Source organism: Lissotriton helveticus, chromosome 4_1, assembly GCF_964261635.1.
Source record: "Lissotriton helveticus chromosome 4_1, aLisHel1.1, whole genome shotgun sequence".
Lineage (NCBI taxonomy): Eukaryota > Metazoa > Chordata > Amphibia > Caudata > Salamandridae > Lissotriton > Lissotriton helveticus.
The window spans coordinates 1,114,610,134-1,114,633,875 of record NC_136063.1 but is presented as its reverse complement, the minus strand read 5'-3'; the positions used below and the strand labels follow the sequence as shown (position 1 = coordinate 1,114,633,875).

At 47.0% G+C, this 23,742-nt stretch overlaps 1 protein-coding gene across 8 annotated transcripts in view; it reads right to left on the bottom strand.

The window, feature by feature from the left end:
- FHOD3 (formin homology 2 domain containing 3) overlaps window positions 1-23,742 on the bottom strand; it is a 1,303,582-nt gene that overhangs the window by 1,128,449 nt on the left and 151,391 nt on the right. For all 8 annotated transcript variants that reach the window (XM_078687715.1, XM_078687716.1, XM_078687717.1 and 5 more), the window contains exon 2: window positions 21,997-22,103. In XM_078687715.1, coding sequence (XP_078543841.1) covers window positions 21,997-22,103 — 107 coding nt within the window. The remainder of the gene's footprint in view (window positions 1-21,996; window positions 22,104-23,742) is intronic.

The window sequence follows — 23,742 nt, the reverse complement described above, 5'->3', positions numbered from 1 at the left end:
AGCTGCAGGCCGATCTGAGCTAAACCTAATCGTCATAATCGATGGGAATGTGGCCCCGGCATCTGTAATTAGGCAAGTTAATGTTTACATTATCATGCTAAACACTCCTCGCCCTCCATGACAAGCCCCCTAGTGTGAACACGTGCTGCGTTGCATTTTTAAACACCAGTTGTCGTTTTTAAATGTCTGAATTGCGTCCTTATTATCTCTTTAATTTAGCAGTTCTCCCAGTTACTGTTTCCATGATTACTACTCTGGATCTAATCAGCGTAATGATTCCACCACCCACACTCCCTGCCTCAGTCAACACAGTGCTGCAGTTTTTATCTTACATCCAGTGCACAAAAGTGTTCTAAAAACAACTTCTTTGTGTTCCACTTCTCTTATTGATCAGTCGATAAATCTCCCTCAGTCGCAGTAATCCCAGACGTAAAATATAAAAATACATAGCTGGTGTAACATGACATTAAGAAGGTCGTACGTCAGAATATTGTTCACTGAAATATCGTAGGCCATAAATTATGTGACTAATGCAAAAAGAACAATTGATGGACAGAATGTTGTACAATGTCAAACAACTACCACCAGTACAGAGACCTGGGCCTAAATCCATTGCTTCCCATGCCATTCAAGTTTAAACCAAGCCATAAGCCAAGCCAGGCCTCCTTGGACCAGAAACAAGCATCCTGGGACCAGTTTCTGGGTTTCACCCCTCATCAGCCAGGATATCCAGGGACTATTATGGCAATGAGTGCTCTTATTTGAGCTTTTAGCCAATTGTTTAGCCAATTGTTTTTTCAAATTGACCAGGGCACAGCAGCTTCCCCAACAATAACGTTTGCAGAAATCATGACAAATCAAAACAAGCTTTGACAGAGCCGAAGTGCTGTGAGCCAATGCCAGAGCTACTGTCTTCATCAATAATTGTCCCAATTGTAGGAAATGTTTCCAGAGTCCCTTGCTTTTCGGAGCAGATGCACCTACTTGCCCTTTACCTCAGGCAAAAAACAGGGACTGTAGAGGGCCATGTAAGGGCCTTCACAACATCCCAACTTCCTTTAACACCTTCACTGCTATTCCGCCGGGGTGTGTATCACTTACAACGCAACTTTTACGTCGTAATGCTGTTACAACGCAGCTATTACAACGCAGGATCCATTACAACGCATGGCATTACAACGCATGGCATTACATCGCAGATGCTATTACAACGCATACCATTACATCGTAAGTATTGGTAAGTATATAATTTATTTTAATTTTATTTAATATTATATAAATGATTTAATTAATATTAATTATAAATAAAAATAAATAAAAATATTTATTTATGTTTTTAAATATTATAAATTAAATTTATTATTTTAAGTAATTTTTTAAATAAATATGAGTATAGGAGTATATGTATAGGTGTTTGGGGGTACAGGGTGTTTTTAGGTTTCAGGGTAGGGTTTGGGTTTTGGGGTACAGGGGTGTTTTTAGGTTTCAGGGTAGGGTTTGGGTTTTGGGGTACAGGGGTGTTTTTAGGTTTCAGGGTAGGGTTTGGGTTTTGGGGTACAGGGGTGTTTTTAGGTTTCAGGGTAGGGTTTGGGATTTGGGGTACAGGGGTGTTTTTAGGTTTCAGGGTAGGGTTTGGTTTTTGGGGTACAGGGGTGTTTTTAGGTTTCAGGGCAGGGTTTGGGTTTTGGGGTACAGGGGTGTTTTTAGGTTTCAGGGCAGGGTTTGGGTTTTGGGGTACAGGGGTGTTTTTAGGTTTCAGGGCAGGGTTTGGGTTTTGGGGTACAGGGGTGTTTTTAGGTTTCAGGGTAGGGTTTGGGTTTTGGGGTACAGGGGTGTTTTTAGGTTTCAGGGTAGGGTTTGGGTTTTGGGGTACAGGGGTGTTTTTAGGTTTCAGGGTAGGGTTTGGTTTTTGGGGTACAGGGGTGTTTTTAGGTTTCAGGGCAGGGTTTGGGTTTTGGGGTACAGGGGTGTTTTTAGGTTTCAGGGCAGGGTTTGGGTTTTGGGGTACAGGGGTGTTTTTAGGTTTTAGGGCAGGGTTTGGCTTTAGGGATAATTAAATTATATTTACCATTTTAAAATTAATTGAAATATATTTAATAAATTAAATTAATTATTTTACATTAATTAAATTTTTTAATTAAATTAAATAAATTAAATAATTTAATATTATTAATTTAATTAAATTTCATTATAAAAAATATGTACATTAAACTAATTACTTTTTTTAATTAAATTAAATTAATTACAATTTTTATTATATTTACATTTATTAAATAGATATTATTTTATTAAATTAAATTAATGACAATTTTTAAATGTCTTTTAATTAAATTATTTAAAAAAATTTGATTACAATAAACTAAATAACATTTAAAAAAAAAAATCAACTTACCTATACTTACGATGTAATGCCATGCGTTGTAATAGCATCTGCGATGTAATGCCATGCATTGTAATGACATCCGTTGTAATGGATCCCGCGTTGTAAAATCTGCGTTGTAACGGAATGCGTTGTAATACAACGCGTTGTACTGACACCAATCCATTCCGCCGCAGTGCTAAGGGTTTGGGGCGTCCGCGCAGCGGCCGCATGCTGGTGACGGAACCGCTCCGTCACCAGCGTCGGTTGAGCTGTGCTCGTGACGGAGCGGTTCCGTCACGGCCCGCCCCGCTCAATAGAACCCTCAGCGCAGGCGCGGAATTCGCGCCGCGCATGAGCGTTCTATCGAGCTGGGCGGGCCATGACGGAACCGCTCCGTCATCAAGACAGCGCGACCGCGGCTGATGACGGAGCGGTTCCGTCATCAGCACCGAAGGGGTTAAACCCATCAGGAGCACCTTTTCCAAAATCAACAAGTAATGGGAATCCGGCTCAACTTTGGCACTCTGCAGTTTAGTTTTCCAATTCTCAAAACAAACATTCAAAAGTTTTGTAAGCAAACCAACTAGAATCAAAGCAAGATGTCTTTCCAGTAAAAGCGTTTTCTATCTCCTCAAACACTAAAAATATTTTCGTATTTACCATGCGGTGTTAGCCTGTTCGATTTAATATCCGACTTCATGCCAGTGAATGCCCTTCACAAAATGGAAATCCATGAAGGAAGCTGCACAGGGCTTTGAGGCAGATGTATCAAGATTCCATTTTGCGATTTCTAAATAGCGATTTTTAAGGAATCGCTATTTAGAAATCGCAAAATGGATGTATGTAAAAAATTGCTATTTTTTAGCGATTTCTTAATCTTCCTTGCGAATTCGCAATTAAGGAATAATTTCCCATTCATTCCTATCGGCCAGGAGGCCCATAGGAATGATTGTGAAATTAATCTCAATTTACGATTCGCAATTTGCTAATCGCAAATTGAGAATAATTTCAAGGGTGCAGGGGTGTCTCAAGGACACCCTGCTGCACTCCTGAAATTTACATGTGTGTGCATATGGCGCACATACATGCCCTTTGGGCATGTGTGTGCGTCACATGCCACCTTCAAAAATGCCAAATTGTGCATTTTTTAAAGATTTCGCAAATTACCATCAACTACAAGTTGGTGGTAATTTGCGATTTCTTAACCAAAATTCGCAATTCAAAAATGCTACATACATAGGGGCAGATTTATGTTGGGAATGCGTCACGTTTGCGTCACGCAACTGCGGCATAAATGTGGCACATCCCTACGACCCATTTACAACGTGACGCATCTAGGCAGATGCGTCACATTGTAAAGCCCTGCGCCACTTGTGGGCGTTCCGGCGCAGGGTGGGCGTTCCGGGGCCGGTGCGCCTCGCAAAACTGGCTGAGTGAAATCTATAAGATTTCACTCAGTCACTTTCAGGCCAATGCTGCGTCAAAACCCGGTGCCTGCTTGAAGCAGGCGTAGGTCTTGACGCAGCATTGTAAAGATGGGGCACCCCCGAGCCTTGCTGGAGCTGCGTCGCGCTTGCGACGCAACTCCAGCGATGCGCCACCTTTACGGCACAGATGCGTCACGCATCTGTGCCGTTTTTGCCCCATGGTGCGCCGCATTGTAAATGCGGCGCACCATGGGTGGCGGAGCAGCGGCGCAAAATAACTGGCGCATCCCTGGGGATGCGCCAGCTTCATAAATCTGCCCCATAGCATTTAAAGAATCGCAAAATTGCTATTCCTTAATTTGCGAATTTTTGATGCATGCCAAAACATGCAAATAGACCGTTTGCGATTCGCAAAAGGCTTGATACATCTAGGCCATTATTCTGTACAGGGAATGCTTTAAACTCACTCCCCATGTAACTGTGAGCAAGGTGCATACAATTGAAATGGACATGAGGAACATGACTGGAAAGTGAGAAACTAACCATCTCAGTTCTTCTATCCCTGAATGGCAAGAATGTGGAAGTGGTATAAGTATATCTTGCTGGACACAGAAGGATTATTTTCTTTCTCCCTTGATTACGAAGAGGAGCAAATTGAGAATTAAGCCTCTATGCCGTCTCTCGGACTGATCTCAGGGACTGACACTGTCCTAAAGAAAAGGCAAGGCCACGTTTTTCAATCTGGCTTTTTCTTCATGATGAAAGTTTTCCCTTGTGAATTATGTGTGCTCTTGTAGCGTTCTCCTGTTGTCATATTGGTTGGGATTTGTTTTAAATTAAATTAAATATGATGAATTAACATGATTAACATCAGTAAAATATTATCCACAGATATTCCAGACCCGCTGTCCATCCCTAGAGAGACGCCGCTCTTGCTCTTCTGTTTGCCGCAAGACCATCAAGAGAATTTATTTCCATGAGTCAAGATTTATTTACCCATAAGAACATCCGTTAAACATAGGGTTAAACGTTATCAGTTTAGAGCATCAGGGGGAGGATTTTGACTAAACTGCAATAAAACTGGCATCCAGGGATGATCTCACGCATAATCATCACAAAATCAAATTACACAATTATAATTAATCTTGTATTCTCAAAGAAACATCAAGACAAACTTCAGAGAGTCCAGGATAGTCTTTAGGTCTGTGGTCAAGTGAGATGCCAGTAAAGTGAGTAAGAAAGATACTAAAGCATTAAAGGAAGCCAGCCTCTGCCTGCTCTGAAAGCTAAGGGCCCATTTCACAAAAGAAGGTGGCAAATTAGCTCCTGTAGGGCTACTGTTACATATGGAGCACATTTCTGATTTTTGGGGAAATCACAAATAATTACAACCGTAATCCAATGAACCAATGAAGCTGTGACAGTCACAGCCTCCCAGGAGTACTCATATATGCAAATAATTATACATTCTGGAATTTTACAGGAGTACATTTCTGAATGTGTAATCTTGGACTTACCGCATCGTCAGATCACTCACTCAGCAGATCACAATCATTTACTCTACCAAAAAGAGTGAGAGATCTCTACAAGTAACTAATGAAGTCCCAGCTATGTAAAGCAGATTTCATGTTCACACTGAAAAATAAATGATTTTGCCTTTAAGAAGCCAATACTGTTTTGAAACTCAAATATCACTGCGCACTGGTTTTTGACCAGGGCATCTTTGAATTTATAGGCTCCAATTCTTCTTTGAACTTTATATATGTATTAAATCTCCACCCATTACCACAATTTTGTTTGCACTTTTGCAAAGGCAAACAGCTCAACAAAAATGGCAAACACTGGGGGCCTGATTCACAAACGGCCTTTGCATTCTTATTGCGGAGATTCTCAGCCCAAGTGCAGAGACTCCCCCACGACTGCGGGCCTCCACCGCGACTCCGGAGGCCTTTTGTGAATCAGGCCCTGTGTATTTCTAACCATCTTTAACTCTTGGCTTTTGAGTGAAACATATTTCAATAAGAGCAATATTTTTCTAATGGTAAAAACAAGCGCTTCGTCAGTGTCGGAACTACATTAAGGTGACTCTTGAAGGTACCTTACGGGGTAACAAAAAGGGGCACCACATTGCAGAAAAGGCCCACAAAGTTCCTTATGCTAGGAGTGGGCGAGTGCCATAATGGGAAAATAGAGGTTTGGCTGGGGCTCTGATATCCTTGCACCAGATCAGAACTTAAGATAGGAATAGCTCCTTACTACAGTCTACAAGGTAGCAAAATATTAAATTATGCTCGTTCGAAGATGGACCATCTCCTAATCAGCAATCACTTGGCTACAATAGCCATCAAGTTGCAAGAGTTCCTTCTAACAATTCACATTTGATTGACTTGAAGCTGTCCTAGACCTCTCAGCCGCTGCCCCTCAGCCATGTCAGCGTTTAATTGTGCCTGACAGAACAACTTCAGTATAAGACAAACGTCATCAATGTCTAAAAGAACAAAGAAAACAGAACACACAACTCCTTGTAATGTAATATATTTAAACATACCTAACTTTGTGCATGAAAATAGTGGAGCCGGAGTTGTCTATTTTGCATAACTAATCAGAGAAACTATTCTAAAAATGTGAAATCACATTAATCCAGTTAGTATTTACTTAAAATTACATGTTTTTTTTCAGTTTCCACTGTTACAAAAGAGACCCAATTATAATATTGTATTTTTTCATCACAAAATGATGAAAAACTACACATAGAAAACTGTAAGTACTTAATAGGTTTGAAAAATATGATTTAGTAATAAATAGGGTGGGACACATGCCATTAGTTTTCCATTTGAAGCAAATTTCTCAATATCCATCCCCAATTATTGGATATTGGGCAATACGTCAATAGCTCATAAGATAGACCTACTTGTCACAGATTGCAATTGGTCAGTCTCACAGCTCTCAAGTATTTTTAAAAACATCAAGGAAAAATCACTTCTGAAATTAATTCTAGTTCTTGACTAGTTTAATCTCCTGCTTGCACCCATAATGACATTCCCACTGACATGTTTGATCTAAAATTCAACTTCATATGGTCCTCAGTTCCTCATTCGTCATTCAGACAGGTTAGGGTGCTAAACAGTAGCGAAGCAAGCATGTTATTGGCCTTGGTGCACGCAAGAAAAATGGTCCCTTTGACTGTTGTAGGGGTGGTAAAATATAGCAATTATCAGGCATCAATAAGGACCCCGGGCCCGGGTGCCACCGCACCGGCTGCATCATTGCTATTTACAGCTGTTTGAAGCAGCCTGTCCATGTTTCATTGTGTAGGCCGCAACCCAAACTGCTTTTGGCAGGGGGAGGGGGAGCAGAGAGCACAGCCAGAGTGGGAACTGAAACCAGCCCTAGCAAACAGCTCGGCCGACCCCTGGGGGCGAGGGGGTGCTAGTAGGAAGCACCACTACTGTCTCACCACTGCAGCTTTTGTTACAGTGGGCCGATATTGCAGCTCAGGCGTACAAAACTGTCCCCTCCCCGGTAGCCCACCGGGGAAACGCCCGGTGCCGGCTATAGCCAGTCCGGCCCTGGCAGAGAGCCCCCTGCAGCAGGGTGCAGAGTGTGCACGTGTCTGCAAGGAGGTTTGCAGAGTCATTGAGAACTTATTCCTCCTCTTCCGAGGGGGCCATCGGGGGCGTGCTAACTCTCCACCACCCTTATGTGATGCACAGTTAGTTTGCCTCCTAATGGCCTTCCTGCTTCTGGGCCTGGCATCCCTAATAAGGCGAGAATGCAGAGGTAGAGGATGCACATCACATAGCAAAATTCATGAAGTTCAATATCCAATTGACATAGCTGCCAAGATTTCAAATTGCCATGTGTGACATTTTCATAATTTCAGAGTCAGACACAGGCTGGTAAATTTAACATATTTGGGCCGCGGCCACTGATGGGAGCCAGTTTGGACTGCGGTGGTGGCGCCGCTCCATTGGAGGCAGTGATACAGACTCTGCCAAGCCGGCTGACCAGGAGGCTGCCAGCACTGGCAGGATCAGGGCGCGAGCCACTGTGGGCCGCGGCAATTGGAGTTTGACGCCCGGCCCCAGTCCACCCCCAGTGTCGTCCAGGATGGACAATGAGTCCCCCCAACTCGCAGGCAAGCATAGCCACACCGCAATCACCAAGTCAGGAGCCATATCACACTGTGCAATTCGCAGGACACCTTGCTGTACCAGCATGTCTGTGTTGTCTTTTTTGCACACCAGCCTAAATACACACCTCCCGCTTAGCATCCAATGAGCACCAGACCGGCAAGCGCCTCAAGTAAGTGAGCATTCACATGATGCAGACACACATGTAAGATCTACCTCGGCCAGCAGGGCACTCAGATGCTCCGCCCGCTGCAGTATTCTGTCTCCTTCAGCGTGTTACTGCAGTACTGTACAGGCGAGATGAGCACTGCCGACAACGTGGCATGTATCAGGGCAGTAGGGCTGCTCAGCTGGGCCGTCCAGTGACAGGTTGTCCAGGCGGCCTCTGCACCCCGACACAGTAAATGACTGCTGGAGAGCGGCACGCCTCCAGTCCCCGATTCCTGGATCCCCGACCTCACTTCCTTCCAGGATGTGAGTCACACCCTGCAGCGCCAAAGCCAGTAATCATGCAACCGCTGAGGGCAGGCCAGCCCGGGTGTCTCGATATTGGGCACAGCACTACCTCGGCCGGGTGACATCGGGCCTGGCTGTATGTAGTCAGTGAGTGACTCAGCTGTGCAGCGGGCAGGAATTTCAATGCAGCAGGCTATTAAGATATATTGTCGAAGCAGACAGTGCACAATATTAACTGTTTACTAAGCCTGTGCTGATTTGCATATGGCCATGTCTGAATTGGGGTGGAGGGGTGAGCAAAAAACAATGGATTTAGGCCCAGATCTTTGTACTGGGGTGAATGTATGACATTGTTCTGCATTCTGTCCATCAACTGTTGTTTTTGCATTTGTCACCCTGAGTGGGACGGGTATGCTCAGACGTAAGTCCCATGCTCTCCACACCACTGGAGTCAAGCTATCCTGGCTGAAGACGGCTGATAGCCAGAAACCGGTCCTAGGATGCTTGATTCCGGTACAGGAAAGACATGGCTTGGCAGTTCGAGCTGGACTGTTCCCATGAGGCACAGGGTCAAGGCTGATTTGCATATGGCCATGTCTGAACTGGGGTGGTGTGGTGAGCAAAAAAACAATGGATTTAGGCCCAGATCTCTGTACTGGGGTGAATGCATGACATTGTTCTGCATTCTGTCCATCAACTGTTGTTTTGCATTTGCCACCCTGAGTGGGATGGGTATGCTCAGACGTGAGTCCCATGCTCTCCACACCACTAGAGTCAAGCTATCCTGGCTGAAGACGGCTGATAGCCAGAAACCGGTCCTAGGATGCTTGATTCTGGTCCAGGAAAGACATGGCTTGGCAGTTAGGGCTGGACTGTTCCCATGAGGCACAGGGTCAAGGCTGATTTGCATATGGCCATGTCTGAACTGGGGTGGTGTGGAGTGCAAAAAAACGATGGATTTAGGCCCAGATCTCTGTACTGGGGTGAATGTATGACATTGTTCTGCATTTTGTCCATCAACTGTTGTTTTGCATTTGTCACCCCGAGTGGGATGGTTATGCTCAGACGTGAGTCCCATGCTCTCCACACCACTGGAGTCAAGCTATCCTGGCTGAAGACGGCTGATAGCCAAAAACCGGTCCGAGGATGCTTGATTCCGGTCCAGGAAAGACATGGCTTGGCAGTTCGGGCTGGACTGTTCCCATGAGGCACAGGGTCAAGGCTGATTTGCATATGGCCATGTCTGAACTGGGGTGGTGTGGAGTGCCAAAAAAAACCGATGGTTTTAGGCCCAGATCTCTGTACTGGGGTGAATGTATGACATTGTTCTGCATTCTGTCCATCAACTGTTGTTTTGCATTTGTCACCCCGAGTGGGATTGGTATGCTCAGACGTGAGTCCCATGCTCTCCACACCACTGGAGTCAAGCTATCCTGGCTGAAGATGGCTGATAGCCAGAAACCGGTCCTAGGATGCTTGATTCCGGTCCAGGAAAGACATGGCTTGGCAGTTCGGGCTGGACTGTTCCCATGAGGCACAGGGTCAAGGCTGATTTGCATATGGCCATGTCTGAACTGGGGTGGTGTGGAGTGCAAAAAAAAGATGGCTTTAGGCCCAGATCGCTGTACTGGGGTGAATGTATGACATTGTTATGCACTCTGGCCATCAACTGTTGTTTTGCATTTGTCACTCTGAGTGGGATGGGTATGCTCAGACGTGAGTCCCATGCTCTCCACACCACTGGAGTCAAGCTATCCTGGCTGAAGACGGCTGATACAGTGTGATGAGACACTGGCAAGTGTAGAAAAATAGAGTGCACAGGCTGTACCTGAGCTGGAGATTTCGAGACTTTTAAATTATGACGGCACCATAAAACAAGCACTGGCAAAGACAAATAGGTCTGGCTCTATTCAAACTGTATGACACCAAAGCACGCTGCAACCTAAAAGTGGCATCCATGCTTTTAATGAAAAAGAAACCCTGCACATCATTTTAATATAACACTGAAGGTGATTCCTAGAAGACAGGAGTACATAGAACAGGAATACAAATCCTTTCTATTTTTAATGCACATCACAAGAAACTGTAATTCTTATTGATGAAAAACTGGTGCTATTGGCTTTGAATTACTGTAATCTGAAGACGTAGATTTAAAACACAAGAATGATAAACAAGCATTGGCATAACCAATTAGTCTAGCCTTTGGGACCTCATAAGTGTTTAGCCATGCAGTATGTTATCCTGGGGGCTGTGTCGCTAGGCATTGAAGAGCTATATACATCTCATGTTGCAAGATAGAATAGAAATAACACACCACTGAACAACGTTTTATTTACTTATTCTAGAGATTGATTAAAAGAGAAACGTGTAGTAAGGCCTGTAGCTATGGTTCTGCTTGGCACATCCTTTCATTCAACCCCTTCCCGCCTCCCGGCGGACCCGCCCTCCCTGCTCCCCTCTTAAGGGGACCTCGCCTGCCTCTAGGGAGCGACCACTGCGCCTCTGGCCTGGTCGCCCCCCTGCTCCTCTACGCCTGCCACTGCTGCCCTGCTTACCTGCCGAGAGCCTTCGCCGACGCCGCCAGCAGCGCCCCAGCCGCCGCTGGGCCGCCCGCTCTGCCGGACCCGTTCCCGCGCCTCCTGCCTGCGGCCCCCGCCCCCCCGCCACACGATTGGTTAACCCCTTCCCGCCTCCCGGCGGACCCGCCCTCCCTGCTCCCCTCTTAAGGGGACCTCGCCTGCCTCTAGGGAGCGACCACTGCGCCTCTGGCCTGGTCGCCCCCCTGCTCCTCTACGCCTGCCACTGCTGCCCTGCTTACCTGCCGAGAGCCTTCGCCGACGCCGCCAGCAGCGCCCCAGCCGCCGCTGGGCCGCCCGCTCTGCCGGACCCGTTCCCGCGCCTCCTGCCTGCGGCCCCCCCCCCCCGCCACACGATTGGTTAACCCCTTCCCGCCTCCCGGCGGACCCGCCCTCCCTGCTCCCCTCTTATGACGCCCCCTCAGCGACCGCGCAGCGGACGCGCGCAGCGGGAGCACCGAATGAGCGCCGAAGGTGCGCCAAAGGTAAGCCCGTCTGCGCCCGTCCGCGCCTGGACCGCGCCCAGTGCCAGGACCCCTGGCCCCCACCGACAGAAGACGACCCGACGGACATACGACGCCGCCACCCTCAACGCACTCAACGCCGGCCGAACCCCTGGATGCTACCGAGCCACCCCGAGACGCACCCACGGACCCTTCATCTGCCAGTCCTGCAAGTTCTCCTGCACCCGGACCTGCACTGCACCAGCACCCACCAAGCCGAACTCCAGCAGCAGCCACCTGAAGTGCATCCTGCTCAACACCCGCTCCGTCCACAGACACGCCGTCGAGCTCTGGAACCTGCTCGACACCACAGACCCAGACGTCGCCTTCCTCACGGAAACCTGGATGAACGCCTCCTCAGCACCCGACATCGCCATCGCCATCCCGGACGGCTACAAGATCATCCGGAGAGACCGCGTCAACAACACAGGAGGAGGCATCGCCATCATCCACAGGAACACCATCCGCATCACGACCAACACCGACGACACCATCGCACCCGCTGAACACCTGCACTTCCAGATCCACGTCAACCCCAAGACCACCCTCAGAGGCACCCTCATCTACAGACCCCCGGGACCACGCACACAATTCAGCGAGGACATCGCCGACTTCATCAGCCCGCTCGCCCTCCCCTCAGCCGACTACGTCCTCCTCGGGGACCTCAACTTCCACCTGGAGAACAACGACGACCGCAACACCACCACCGTGCTGGAAAACCTCGCAAACCTGGGACTCAAGCAACTGGTGACCACCCCCACCCACCTCGCCGGACACACACTCGACGCCGTCTTCTCATCAAGCAAAGACATCGCCTTCAGCCACGCCACAGGACTCCACTGGACGGACCACAGCTGCGTCCACTTCACCTTCAGAAGAACGACGACCCACCACCACCAGCAACAGGTTGCCCGAAGAAGCTGGAACAAGATTACAGCCGACCAGCTCGCCGCTTCCCTGAGTCAGCACCCTCCCGCCAGCTCAGCGAACCCCAGCCAGGCCGCCGACAACCTCACGAAGTGGATCAGCAACTGCGCGGACGAACTCGCCCCTCTGAGGACCCCGCCCAGCAGACCCGGCAGCAAGAGAGCCCCATGGTTCACCGACGAACTCAAGAGCTCCAAGAAGAACTGCCGAGCCCTCGAAAAGGCCTGGAGAAGGGAACCAACACCGGACAACATGACCACCCTCAAGCTGGCCACCCGGAAGCACCACCAACTGATCCGCGCCACCAAGAAAACTGCATTCAAGGACCGACTGGACAACAACACACACAACTGCAAGGAACTCTTCAACATCGTGAAAGAGCTCTCCAACCCCAACGCAGGAAACAACGACATCACCCCATCGCAAGACCTCTGCAACTCCCTCGCCTCCTACTTCCACAACAAGATCGCGGACATACACAACAGCTTCAGCAGTCAACCATCGCACACAACGACCGCAGCAACGCCACCCACCACCAACCTCCGCGCCTGGACTCCGATCAGCACCGATGACATCGTCCACATGATGAACTCCATCCACTCCGGATCTCCGACCGACCCCTGCCCTCACCACGTCTTCAACAAGGCCGACACTGTCATCGCACCCCACCTGCGGGACATCATCAACACCTCCTTCGACACCGCCACCTTCCCGGAGAGCTGGAAGCACGCCGAACTCAGCGCTCTACTAAAGAAACCAACAGCGGACCCCACCGAACTCAAGAACTACCGCCCCATCTCGCTCCTCCCGTTTCCAGCCAAAGTCATCGAGAAGACCGTCAACAAACAGCTGGCCGCCTTCCTCGAGACGAACGGATCCCTCGACCCTTCACAGTCTGGCTTCCGAGCCAACCACAGCACCGAGACCGCCCTCATCGCTGCCACCGATGACATCCGAGCCCTGATGGACAACGGAGAAACAGCGGCCCTCATCCTCCTAGACCTCTCCGCCGCATTCGACACGGTCTGCCACCGCACCCTAGTGCAACGCCTCAGCAACGTCGGAATTCAAGAGAAGGCACTGGAATGGATCGTCTCCTTCCTCGACGGAAGAACACAGAGAGTCTGTCTACCACCGTACAAGTCAGAGGCCACCGAAGTCATCTGCGGCGTCCCTCAAGGATCCTCGCTGAGCCCCACCCTCTTCAACGTCTACATGAGCCCCCTCGCGCCCATCGCACGCCAACACAACCTGAACATCATCTCCTACGCCGACGACACCCAGCTGATCCTCTCACTGACCAACGACCCCGCCGCTTCCAGAGCCAACCTTCACGAAGGGATGAAAGCTGTAGCCGAATGGATGACGACCAGCCGCCTGAAACTGAACTCAGACAAGACGGAAGTCCTCATCCTGGGCTCCTCGCCCTCCGCCTGGGACGACTCCTGGTGGCCCCCCGCCCTGGGCTCCGCACCCACACCGACAGACCACGCACGCAACCTGGGCTTCATCCTGGACTCCTCCCTCTCCATGACCAGGCAAGTCAACGCCGTCTCCTCGTCATGCTTCAACATCCTGCGCATGCTACGAAAGATCTTCCGGTGGATCCCCACCGAGACCAGGAAGACGGTCACCCAGGCCCTCGTCACCAGCCGACTGGACTACGGCAACGCCCTCTACGCCGGAACCACCGCCAAGCTCCAGAAGAGACTCCAGCGGATCCAGAACGCCTCAGCCAGACTCATCCTCGACATCCCCCGACGCAGCCACATCTCCGGACATCTGAGAGACCTGCACTGGCTCCCCGTCAACAAAAGAATCACCTTCCGTCTCCTCACCCACGCACACAAAGCCCTACACGACCAAGGCCCGAGCTACCTCAACAACCGCATCAACTTCTACGCTCCCAAACGCCACCTCCGATCAGCCAGTCACGCCCTCGCCGCCGTACCCCGCATCCGAAGATCGACAACAGGAGGAAGGTCCTTCTCCCACCTGGCCGCCAAGACCTGGAACTCCCTCCCGACCGACCTGCGCCTGACCCAAGACCACCTTTCCTTCAGGAAGAAGCTCAAGACCTGGCTGTTCGAGCAGTAGCAGCACCCCCCCCCCCCCAAGCGCCTTGAGACCCTCCGGGTAAGTAGTGCGCTATATAAATGTCCATGATTGATTGATTGATTCATCCAAGGCGGAATAAGGAAGTACCGGGCACCAATCATTCAAGCTCGACCTAAAAAAATGCAAGCAAGGAGTGGGGGCCGAGGATTGGGGGGCTGCTCCATCCTTGGATGGCCTTAGACAGTAGCCGAGGGAATAAAGACAGGATGGGCAGGTAGACATTAGGCAGCAATGTTTACTTATTTATGGTACGCTTACATCACTTGGATGTGTGAGGAGTAGACTGCAAAAGGGGTGGGCGTGTGCAAGAGAGCTTGGTACTGTATGAGGAGGGACATATTACAGCAAAGGCTTGCAGTATGCAAGGAGAGATCATCCAAAGAGATGTACGGTCCATGTCAAAGGTGGAAGCATTTTGGTGGCAGCGCACAGAGACCGGCGCACAGCCAATGTGTGCATTATACAGTGAGTGGTAATGTGTAGGGAAAGAGTACTGGGAGGTGCACTGGCGATGGAAACTTAGGGGAGAATAAAGACCTGGGGCTATAAGGAGGTAAATGCATGGGGGGAGTATAGTACACAGTGAGGAGGAACAATACACTGAGAGAGACACATAACAGCGAAGAGTCACTGCTTAGGGTGGGGACATGCAGACTGAGTGGGTACAGGGAAGTGGAAGGCAGACAAGTGCATAGGATGGGGGTGGTGACCAGCAAAGGAGGTTAGTAGAGAGGAAAAGATAATGGTCTAAAAGGAAGGGTAGCGGAAGAGAAAGGGGATACTGCGCTGGGGAAATGGATGTGCGGTACATGAGGAAGTGGATGTGAGGAGAATGAGGATGTGCATTTGCTGGCCCCTCACATACACTGTCAGGAGCCCTTATGGGATACAGTAAAGCACCCGCCCCTCCTTAGTAATATTTACAATGCTGAGCTCCAACAACCTTAATAACACAGCGCCCAACAACTTATGATGAATGGGAAAGGGGACGATTGGACACAGAACTTATATTGTAAAATGACTGTCACAATCTCCTCCCTCTGCTCCCATGCCATTGCTGTGTACTCACCCCTGGTGCTCCCCCGGGTGGAGGGTGGCAGTTCTCGGTGTACAGAGAGGGCTGCAGAGAATGGCAGCGGCTGTGGGAGAAGGAGGCGGTGTGAATACACCTGGCTCTGCTGCTGCCTTTGCTACCACACATTAAACCATAGGCCATCAATTCAGGACAGGAATATACAGCACTGGCCGAACTATAGTGCATTACCACAGGCCATCGCTAGAGGTTCCTGGATAGGAATATAGAGTGCTGGGTGTGCTATGTTGCACTGCCACGGGCCGTTTTATACATAAATATGTATTAATTATTCCCAAGGGCTTGCCACGACTCCGACTGCCAGGTTGTGCAGAAGAAAGGTTGTAGTAGATCGGGAAGGGGTGCTGGAAGAGTCCAAGGGTGCTATCAGCAGCTGACTGTTTATTTATCTCCGGGCCAGCCTGGTCCACACGCCCAGAAAAGGGAGGTGGGCAACACGGAAAATGGGGAGGGTTGGGAGCTGGGAATTTACAACATGGACAGCATGAGGGGAGGGGAGAGGCTAAAGGCAACATAGACAACAGGGATAATCAACAACAAAGTAGCCGCATCGGACTTCACCTAAAGCTTCTTCCTGTGATCCAGGCGCGCACTGCGTACATAATGAGTGAATGCGAGAGAGAGGGGGCTTGGGGAGAAGCTGATTGGGCGCTACCTGCTTACATTTTTTCTTTTTGCAGCGTTGAAACAATAAACTTGTTGTAATTTTGTGACACACTTGCACGGCAAAACCATGCTGCGACCCATTGCCCCCACCCTTCCCCATGTGCAACCAATGATGTATGGAGCGCATGAAAAGAAGGCCGGTTCAATGAAGAAACTAAAAAAACAGTGCTCGGAATTACGGAGTGGAGCTCAGAACACGAGCAGGAAACTAACAAATAAAATAGTGCACTGAAATTAATAGATAAGCACTACAGGGGAATGATACCAGAAGTTAGGCTCTGCTCCGTGGAGGGAAACAAATGAGCACAAGGTGGGACAAAGAGGAAAGATTACCCACTAGCAAGCAAGTCTTTTAAAAGGACAATTGAAGTAACAACCCACTAGCAAGCAAGTCTTTTGAAAGGATAATTGAAGTAACTAATACAAAGGCAATGGGCGGGCTGTAAGCCCACAGAGTGAACGCAGCATAGTTCGAAGAGACAATGCATGTGCTGCCTAGGCTGGACCTAAAAATGACTCGCACTGAAAGCAAGCAAATGAAATAAGTGGTCAGACCCTCTGCTTTATTGGGTCTCGCTGGTAATGCATCCGCAAGGATGCATGTGTCCAGCTGGAGACGTATAGTGATCAGTCTGGGGGGAAGGACGGACAAGAAAGTGGTACGCGCTTTCTTCCTGGATTTGTGTGCGCGAACGCGCACGTTCCGTCCTGCGCCGCGCCGTCACTTCCCTCCCATACTCAGCCTAACGCGCATGCATGCACACAGACACACACACGCGCGCACACGCACTTACACAGACACGCAGGCACCCAGACAGGCACCCCCCTCCCCCCCCACAGTCACACACACACACGCATACACACAGACTCCAAGACACATACACACACACACGCACGCACGCTCACACACAGACACAGCCCGCCGCCGCACGCGCGCGCGCACACACACATGTCCCCCGCCCTCGCAGCCCAGCAAGAAAGCGAAGCCCCACTCACCGGCAGCAGGACTCTTCCTCCCTTCTTCGGCGCCGGGGCGCAGGGTAGGCTCCTGCCAGCTACGGTGCTCAGAACAATCGCGGCTCTTCCGTGGGAGGCGGGGTAGGCTCCCGCCCTCCTACTTTCTGTTTCCGGTTGTCCCGCTCGGCCTGCCTGACTTCCTGGTCGCAGGCCGGCGGCGTTGCGTGGACTTGTTGTTGGCACAGTCACTAACAGCAGCAAAACATGCAAATAAAGTATGCATCCAGTTGAAACAATAAATGCGCTTTTCACCTCGTACAACAGAACTTCTCTAACTGCCAGGCCCTCGCTCGCCAGTTTTAATACTGTCCGTTAGGAAGAACTTTAGAAACGCAAGTGCCTTAAAAATACTTGTTAAATATGTGAAATACGTTTCTTGCCACATTATAGTCTGAGGTACCCAGTGACCTGATGCTCTTTTCTGACCTCCCACCTAGTAGGCATGCTCAGCATGTTTACGTTATCCACTTTTCAGTTTGTGGCATGACAATCATTGAGCCTGGTGCTAGTGACAGCTGGTGGGTTTTAATAGTGGCGGGGCGAAAATTTTATGCCGGAGTATAATGAGCAAGCGAGTGAAGACTGAAAAAGTACTGTGCGTGGGATTCTTCCGCCGCAAGATCTTTATTTTTTTTAATGTGTTCAAACGGTGGATATTGTAAACTTCGTTATTGAAAACTTTGCACGCAGTGTAAGGCATATAACAACATCACAGTGTGCAGTGTTTTCACTAGGACATAACTGCACACGTAAGTATGCACTGACATAGGAAAGCTTACTCTCTGTGCTTTACCAAGAAGCTTGTTCCTTTATTTTTTAAATGTTTCCTTTTTTAGATGCTTCCGTTGCGCTTCTGGGATGCCATCTAAGTCATGTAAATACAAAACATATTGCATTACAAATGCTATAGGTATCACATTTGCGAAAGTTATAACTATTGGCATTGTAAATGACAAAGCTATTTAAAAAAAAAAAACATAAATAAAAACTTTGCCATTTACAATACCAATAGCTCAAACTTTCCTAATGCGAGACCCATTGCATTTCAAATGCTTGTGTTATAGTGGGAGGGAGCAGATTGTGAATGACAATTGAACAGACCTATAGAAGAAGAGGGCTGACACAAAGTTCCCCTAAATATGTATATCTGTATTTTTTTTATTTATTACATTTTTTGGATTATAAGAGACTGGTGAGTGGCAAGTCAGCCTGGGCGGTCTCTGCGCCAGACTAGAAAAAAAAAAAATGTTGCTAAGAATCTTGTCAATGGTTAGCTCTATCTAATCATCACAAGAAAAAGTCTGACGCTTGGGAGCAGCAAGCATACTTGATAACTCATCTGGGGTTAGGAAATCTTCCTTTACTAAAAGTGAAAAGTTAAAGAAAACATGGCTGTGTGCTAGTGTTCAGCACGTGTCAAGTTCTCTCACCCACCCTCTATAAATTAAAGACCAGTCACAGTGGCACCCACAATTTGCTTTTCAATATCAAAGGCCAGGTTATTTCATTTGATGCGGAAAGCCAGGCCCCAGACACCAGAACAAAAAACAAACCACTCAGGATTAATCCAAGGATGCATGTTTATACAGAAGCATTTCAAAAGATGATAATGGAAAGCAATGATGACATTCACAGTCATCTGTTTGTCTACAACACCACCCATCTTGTCCACACGAAAAAACACTGTCACCATGGGCCAACTCTTCTCCTTCTCTACAGCTCACCTTCTACAAATTCTCTTTTCTAGTCTCATTCATTATTTTTTTTATATTTTTGTACTTTTAGTGTGGAGGGATTAGGCATAGAAGGCCTCACAGCGCTGTACATCGAAATAAATGTAGAAACTTAAAAGTCTAATCAGCAGCATAATAACATTGACAGGATGCCAATTGCAATGCATATAAAAAGAATGATGTAGAATAAACGCCACAGGAAAAATGCATTTAAAGAAGTTGGCTAGTTACAAAAGTGGAATTACAAATTTGGTATAAAAAGAAAGGTTTAATCAAATTTACATAAATTAAGGAATGTGTCGGAGTGCCAAAATAAAACACACCATGGATATCCGTGCAATCTGAAGTTCCTTTACATCAATAAACACGATCTCAGACCCTCAACAACTGGTATCTGTCCCCCTTATTTATTGGCTCACCATTGGTACCCACAAAAAATATCTTCAGATGTTTCATTACACACTCCTTGGCACCTGGTAAGTATGAGTTGTTTCAAAACTACGCCAGATTGGATATACTCTTCTCTTATCATTACAAAGTGGACTGTACTGTTTGTATTTATGAAGTCGTATTGTCTTTCTACAACTGTGTTGACTTGCCACACATCTAAAGCTGCCAGAGCTGCCAAGAAGAGAGATGATTGTTCCACCACAGCCTTCCGCAAAGTGTGTAAAGCCAAACATGGCATTGATTAAACATGCCTCACCGAGTGACACAACTCTGTTGACAGCACTAAGTATTTCTCAAGACTTCAGACTCTAATTCAATATACGGCACATTTTAATTAAAACCGTGAAGACCTCACTCAATTAACTGGGACGAAAAACAAACTATACAGATCAATGCTGTCGTAATTTACTCACTCTCTATTTTGCTTCAATGGTGCAGAATGTGAATAGGCAGTTTAATGATGTGCATAACACAGACCTGGAGCCACAAGAGAACTTAAGGCAAAGAAACTTAAACTGAACTGCTTGGCGAGGGCACAATTTGGCCAAGTAAGTAAATCAGAATTAAAACTCACAGTTGACTACACCACATCTACCTAATCAGACAAAATTGAGCTTCTGTTCATGCATGTATAAAAGTATTTAATCTCACATTCAAATTGGGCGTTTGGGCTAGTGATGAAAGAGCATACGGCTTAAAACGCGAAACCCCACAGCCTGGAGCATGCCTGCTTAATAGCATAACAAAGCCTTAGTATGTATTGCTACTGGTAAATGGATTTACAAAAAACATAACTTCAGTTTGAACATGCCAACATTTGCAAGAAGCAAGTAGTTGTTTGCACAGTAATGCATGTAAAAAAATGATCAACACATCTTTTTCAGTTGAGCTCCAGTCAAGTAAAATGTTCTTGATTTCAATCTAGGTTGTGCATAACAGCTGTAGGTGTCTCACTACCGGCTTGTCACCACAGCAAAGGACAACTATTCTTTGAAAGGATGCATGGTACTTCCTGTTTGCCCATAAATATGATAATAGCTTTTGAGAATAAGCAAATGGAAATAACATTATTATGTCTGCAGGCACAATTGAACCAGACTTCTAAGGGAAAAGATGGCTGCAGGTACTGCCTGACCAGCCCACCCCTTTAACACACGTAGCATGTGAAAACAGACTCCAGAAACAGTTTTAGGATAAACAAAAACGAAGGCCTCCAAAATCTCTACTTTCCTCATAAAGCCTCCCTGAAAACAATGTACAAGCCTTCAAAGAGTCAGGCACAGAAATCAGTGTACTGGGGCAGCCCAGTACTGAAAAGCTGGGGAAGTGAGTTCGGCAGGTTTTTGGATTAAGTACAGGTCACATTTTGTACAGATATTTGTGTGTGTTCGAGAGTTGTCTATAGTTGACAAAGATTGAACTCTTTATAGTTTTGAGGTTATGTATTGCAAAGGCTGTTTCATCAAACTAAGTTTTTCTATGGTTCCTTCACTTAAAACCATAACCAGGCATTGTTCTAGGATTATGCATGCAGTGACTGCCATGGTGTGTAGTGGAAGCTGCAAAGGTGTACTTGGGACAGTAAAGTATTGTTGCTCAAAATGCCGTGGTTAGGCCTCAAAATGCTTAGAAAATGTAAGAGACGAATATTGCAGTAGACACACCCACATCACACACGGGGCAGGATGAATGCGTGTGTTCTTTCCATTTTCACGTACTCCACCTTAAGCTGGTTTAAGTTAAGCATCAACTCAGGCTGTAGGACACTGTGTGATAATTGGTTGGCCTGAGAAAGCTAATGGGACGATTGGAGGGTGCATGGGGTGGAGTGTTATCATCAAACAACTTACTGTGCATCCTGCTATTACTGGCCTCAATAATATGACGTGCATCTTCATTCGAATAACTGCACAAAAGGCCATAGTGTATATTTGCACTAGAGCATCACTGGATGCAAAGTGAAGTGTCCTGACGGGAGGCCAATGCACACTGCGGGGTTTATTCATTCCATGCTATTTTACTCTGAAAATGGCAATAAAATCTTTTGCACCCTTTCTTCAAAACCTCTCTTTGTTAAATCCAGACAAAGAAGATTTGGGCTATTAGAAGGAATAAGGCTACCCCCATGGCACGCTAGAAGGCAATGATATGCATTGTTCGACGAATAACAAATTCACGCTTTAATATTGTCAGTGGATGAGTCTACGCCATGTATAGCACATGCAAATGTACCAGAGTTTTGACTCACACACTCCGCCCATTCCAAAGGCGCCCGCTGCATCATGGGTATCATTGCACCATAACAGAGTGCAAAAACAAGGGCAGCTTGTTTCCTAAATGTTACTAAAGTGCCTCCTTACACATGGAGTAATTTACTCCAGAGCACTTAACTTTAGTCCACGAGCAACAAATAATATGATAAATTGGACATTATGTCCTTCATTGCTTTCATTACTTAAGTCCTGCATAGAACTTTTGCTAATCATTTATCCTAAAATGCCCAAAGGATTTAATTTCAGCAATTGAGTCACTCACCCAGAGTCTTCTTGGAAACCCTCCAGTTCATCTCGTTGTTCTGCCAACGTTGATTCCAAATCCAGATAGGTTCCATTGTGGGACAGCTGCAGAGTGCAGTCATCAAGCTGTGAAAGGAGAGTTGGCATTAAAAGAGTTGGCATTGTACCATTTTGGTTTTGTACTAGTATTTGCCTCACTAACCCAACGCAGATGGAATTCTGAAACGTGTTTGTCCCCACAGCCCACCACCACTAGCATTGCTCAAATTACCTTTCTGGTACGTCAAAAAAGAGTGGCAACTTTCATGCAATATTTTTCTAGTGCATATCATGTACAAATCACCATACAGATTCTCACAGAACAACCTAAACAGCCAACGCAATACAACAAGCACTTTAGGTGGTACAGATAAATATGGGGCAGAAATGTGAAGCTGAACACACAAATCTGCACTATGAAAACCCCAGCTTCTTGGAGATTTTTCAGATGGAAAAGGCCTCCGAATGGTAAGAGGCATGTACCCCTGTCCTAAGTGCCCCACTGTACTGTTGTCTGAATCCCTAATGCTGATTGTTTTGTCATAGGCAAACACAGATCATGTGTGTGAACCATGACATAGGCTTGTATCACAGATTGTGGTCTTGTTGCACCGGGAGGGGCGCCCAAAGTGTTACCCTCATTTATTTACTTATTTTATTTTCACTGATTTTATTTCAGGAAATTAATATACAAAAATGGTCCAATATTTTTATAATCCTCATCTTCCTCCTCCTCTTCGTCCTGATTAATTTGGAAGTATCTCAGCTCATAGCTTTCCTTTGTGTTTTCAACAGCACGCAACCAATCCCGCAGATTATTTTTCTTCAGGTACTTCTTAGTTAGGTACGTCAGACACCTCTTAGAAAGGGGACTTCTGAAGTTACAGTTATTTTACTCTTGCATCTCTCTATGGTCACCGCGCCACCACCGAGATCACCAGCTTTCCCATTCACTTTGATTTGTTCGTGCAAGAACTGCTCAAAGTTAGACACATCCATTATGCCATCGTCTACGGGATGGGTACAGTCCAAAGCAAACTTTAGAACCTGCTTCTTTTTTTTGCTGCCCTTTGTTGCTGGCTTCTTCACATGCGCTTTTGCGACTCAATTATGAGCCAAAGTGTTACCCTCATAATGATGGAAGGTTCACCAAGTGCAGCATGTGAGCAGTGGTAGCATCATACCGTGTAGTGATCAGTAGTAGAGCACAAGTCCTTTATAGCCCGGGAAAGGGGCCTGGACACGTCTCGGGAAGAAGATAGGGCTATTAAGGGAATTATAAAGAATAACACTAGGAGCCCATGATTAACCTTTTGATGGACATATCATTGTGGCTAACATCCAAGTGTGAACTCTGGTCATTACCACAAACCGTTTTTTGGGTCTATCAACTTCATAGTTCTTCCTGCTGTGATAGATATCCTTTCAATAGGGAAGAAGAGAAAGAAAAATGCACACTTCAAAAGAAGCGGAACCCCAACATTAAACTTCAAAGACTCAGAACCTAAATCACATTTGGTGTCAGAAAAAGGATTATATTCATGTCTGACCATAACCCGTTAGTCCTAGAGATCCCACTTCAAGCCTCTAAAAAAGAGATACCACGGTGGACTTTTGATAGGGCACTCCTTTATGATCAGGAATATATTGCACATAAATGAAAGTATGGATTCCTAGATTTATATCTGAGAATAAGCGTAACATGCGTGCTGATATTGTATGGGAT